We start from the raw sequence: 3,992 nt of genomic DNA, 5'->3' as shown, positions 1-3,992 counted from the left end.
CCGGCCAGTGTACCAGGCCCCTGGCAGCCGGGGTGGGGGGTGGGGGGCGTGAAATCTGGGGCTCTCACTGTTGCTGAGCAAAGTCATAGCCACTCAGCTTCTCAATTCATAACTGTTTATTGAGCCACACATTGCAAGGTCAAGCAGGCCCTGCTTTGACCCTGAGGACACCGGCTCAGTGAACAAACAGACAGTGACCTTGCCCTCAAGGAGATGCTTTTCTGGTGGGGGCGACTCCGTAACCGCACACAGAGAGCTATATAAAATGCCGTGCGAGTTTCGATGTAAACGAGGCTGAGAGAGAGGACAGAGTGACGGTAGCGGGTGGCGTGGGCAGGAGACCGGCTGGCTGGGGAGCGCCTCCGGAGACTCAGAAGACCCGGGGAGTCAGCCAGAGAGGGACTCTCACAGACCCCGGGTAGAGGGAACAGCAAATGCTCTCCTCTGAGGTGACAGTATGGAGGGCAGGTAGTGTGGTGAGCAAGGGGGCAGCGCAGCGCAGGGAAGGGTGGGCAGCACACTTAGGGCTCAAGGCCCTGAGAAGGAGTGTGACTTTATGGTAAGGATAATGGGGAGAAGCTGAGGAGTTAAGAGCAGAGAAATAGTATGATCTGGTTTATTATTTTAAAGGATCCTCCTGGCTGCCGGAGAAGCATGAGCCGTAGGGATAAGTGGAAGCAGGCGGCCAGTTGAGAGGCCATCAGGTATCGGTCACAGAGGAGAAGGCAGAAGCGGTCGGGCTCTGGGTCCATTTGGAAGCTAGACTGATAGGGTTTACTGAAGGATTGGACGTGGGGTGAGAAAGAAAGGGGTCTAGATTCACGTTTTTGCATGTGGGTGTCCAGGTGTCCCCACACAGCTGAAAAGACTATCCTTTCTTGCCTTTACTCCTTTGTCAAAGAGGAGTTGCCTAGACTTCTATGGGTCCATTCTGTTCCATTGGTCTCTTTCTCTAGCCTTTCGCCAAAATCACACTGTCTCGACTAGTGTAGCTTTATATTATTAAGTCTTAAAGTCAGGGAGCATCAGTCCTCCAAATCCATTCTCCTTCAACATCATTATTCTGGGTCTTTTGCCTCTCTGTGGAAACTTTAAAGTCAGTTTGTCAATATCAACAAAAGAATTTGCTGGGATTTTTTTTTTTAATATTTTTATTTTATTTCTAGGAGAGAGAGAGAGAGAGAGAGACAGCGTGAGCAGGGGAGGGTCAGAGAGAGAGGGAGTCACAGACTCTGAAATAGGCTCCAGGCTCTGAGCTGGCAGTCAGCACAGAGCCCGACGCGGGGCTCGAACCCACGAACCGCGAGATCATGACCCAAGCGAAAGTCGGACGCTTAACCGACTAAGCCACCCAGGCGCCCCAAATTTGCTGGGATTTTGACTGACATGACATTTAACCTCTAGATCAGGTTTCAGGTTGGGAAGAACTGACATCTTACCAATATTGAGTCTTCCTATCCATGGACATGGAATATCTTTCCACTGAGCATGACTTTAAAAAGTTTATTGAATATATTAGACAAATAATATTGTCTAAATTTGAGGTGAACAATGTTACTTTGGCATTTACTGTATTATGATTGTCTTTGTAACTATATCACATTACAAACGTAGTGTGACATTGTCTATATTTCTTACACTGTGGTTAGATAACTGTGTCTTATTTAACACTCATTTGCCTCCAACTCCCTATCCCCTGGTTAACTACTATTTTACTGGGTTTATTTTTTAGGTTCCACATGTAAGTGATATTATATAGTGCCTGTCTTTCTCTGACCTCACTTAGCATAATGTACTCAAAGTCCATCCATGTTATGGCAAATGGAAGGATACCGTCCCTTCTCAGGGCTGAACTCCACTGTGTATATGTAACCATAACTTGTTTTCCATTTGTCATTTGAGGCGCACTTAGGTCGTTTCCCTGTGTTAGCCACAGTGAATAGGCTGCAGTCAGCATGGGACTGTAGATCTCTCTTCAAAGTCTTGTTTTCATTCTCTTTGGGTAAATGAACTTGTGTGCACCCCACTCCTATTTGAAAGCTCCCAACGGCTCTCTAGCGCCTCAGATAAAACCAGGGCTTCTAAAGGCTGACACTTGTACAATTGCCCAGGGGAAAGTGCCTCGTGAGTTCTCAGCTGCTCCATATCCAATCCCACTCATCTTCGGGGCGGGGGATATCTCTTCTCCTAATTTCTTTTTTTTTTTTAATTTTTTTTTAATGTTTTATTTATTTCTAGGAGAGAGAGAGAGGCAGCGTGAGCAGGGGAGGGTCAGAGACAGAGGGAGTCACAGACTGAAACAGGCTCCAGGCTCCGAGCTGGCAGTCAGCACAGAGCCCGACGCGGGGCTCAAACCCACGAACCGCGAGATCATGACCTAAGCGAAAGTCGGATGCTTAACCGACTAAGCCACCCAGGCGCCCCTCTTCTCCTAATTTCTAACGACTTATTCTCCTACCTCTAGGTTGTTGCCCAAGCCTCCCAACTGACACGAAAGCACCTTACTTCTTCTACCTATGCCACCCACCCCCGCCCCTTCGTCACATGCCATCGTAAGGCCACCTCCTACAGCCAGAGTCCAAGGTCAGTCCTGCTGCATCCTGCCAGAGACCCCTCCCCACCTCCAGTCCCCCTTCAGGTACCGCTACATTTGGCAACGGATGATCTGTCTTCGCTGCCTTTTTGGACAGTAAGTCCCCTGAGGCTGTCGCTTCTGTGAGATGAATCCCCAAGTGCCTCGTCCAGCACTTTGCACCCAGTGAGCCCTTACTGTGAGCCTGGGAACCAATCGTGGACGGGATGCGCATGCCCAGGTCCCACCAGGAGTCTGCTGGGGAGAAAGGAAGCAACGTACACAAGAACTTCGTTCCACAATTCATTTCCTGAACTGGGGCAGGCGATTTAGCAACAGATTGCGGGACAAGGCCGGGAGGGAGGAGCTCTTGCTGCCCCGCACAGGAGCCAGTTGTGTCATGGACGCTTGTAAATTTTCCAAAATAGCCATCTGCTGTTGGGCGAGCTGGGTCTGAAGCTGGAGGTTGGCATACATACATTCCAGGAGTCCCAGGCATTCCTTGGGCTTGGGGTCAACTCCTGAAGGGAGAGCAACGGAGGAGCAAAGGGCACCGGAGAGTCTGTGATGGCACCGAGGCAGGGAGGGCTCTAGCGGGATGACCCTCTCATCTTTCCAGGCACAACTCGATCCACATGCACCTTTGCTCGGCCGATGAGCAAATATTCCTAATATTTAGGATCAGACAGCATATCTGGTAATTACATGTTTAATTGCTAAGTTCCCCTCTAGAACATAAGCTCCAGGAAGGCAGGGGGTTTTGTCTGATTTGCTCACCGCTGTATCCCCAGCACCTGGCACGTAAGAACTAGAAAAATACCTGATGGGTGAATGAAACGACCGGAGAGTGAGGCCTAACCCCCCTTTCAGCCTCCCTCTCCCGTCTGACACAGTGTCTCGTCAGCAGTGACCCGTGGTCCTCCCGTGGACTAACTCCCGTAATTAGTTACGCTGGTTACGCTGGTTACGCTGCACGAAGCCAGCTCCTAGGTATCCTTGGTGGCTATTTGCCTACTGCTCATGCACTTCTTGGTCTTGACTTCTTTGTTAAACTCTGAGGGCCTCAAACACTCATGTCACGCTGTCTAGTGCCCGGGTAGGCTCCCCACAGGCACCTAAATATCCCCCAGTCTCCCCCACGGGAGGATGATATAACTGGAATTCAAGAAACTGAGCTAATAACTACCATTTCCTTCCCTGGCCGCTTTTGAACTACCATCACTAACAAGCAGTGACATTTTCGTTCCGGTCCTGCCTGGCCCTAGGAAAGGCGCTAATGTGCAAGGAAACAGCACAACTTGAGGAATCAGGAAGAAAATGACAACGGTGGACAAGCTACCGGTGAAAAATCTGAGGGTGGCTTGAGCCAGAGCTGGCACCAGATGCAGGGGAGAAGGCTCGCGCCCCCCCCCCCCCCCCC

At 50.3% G+C, this 3,992-nt stretch overlaps 1 protein-coding gene across 3 annotated transcripts in view; it reads right to left on the bottom strand.

The window, feature by feature from the left end:
* Positions 1 to 2,862: 2,862 nt before the first annotated feature.
* Positions 2,863 to 3,992, bottom strand: part of TSACC (TSSK6 activating cochaperone) — a 7,068-nt gene continuing 5,938 nt past the window's right edge. For 2 of the 3 annotated variants that reach the window (XM_077764174.1, XM_077764173.1), the window contains exon 4: positions 2,863 to 3,240. In XM_077764174.1, coding sequence (XP_077620300.1) covers positions 2,876 to 3,240 — 365 coding nt within the window. In that variant the 3' untranslated portion in view covers positions 2,863 to 2,875. The remainder of the gene's footprint in view (positions 3,241 to 3,992) is intronic. The other variant, XM_077764175.1, reaches the window with a different exon arrangement.

The sequence above is a fragment of the Crocuta crocuta genome, unplaced genomic scaffold (assembly GCF_008692635.1).
Source record: "Crocuta crocuta isolate KB4526 unplaced genomic scaffold, BGI_CrCroc_1.0 scaffold528, whole genome shotgun sequence".
Taxonomy (NCBI): Eukaryota; Metazoa; Chordata; class Mammalia; order Carnivora; family Hyaenidae; genus Crocuta; species Crocuta crocuta.
Note: the sequence above shows the minus strand (reverse complement) of the source record. Positions and strands in the feature narration are given on the sequence as shown.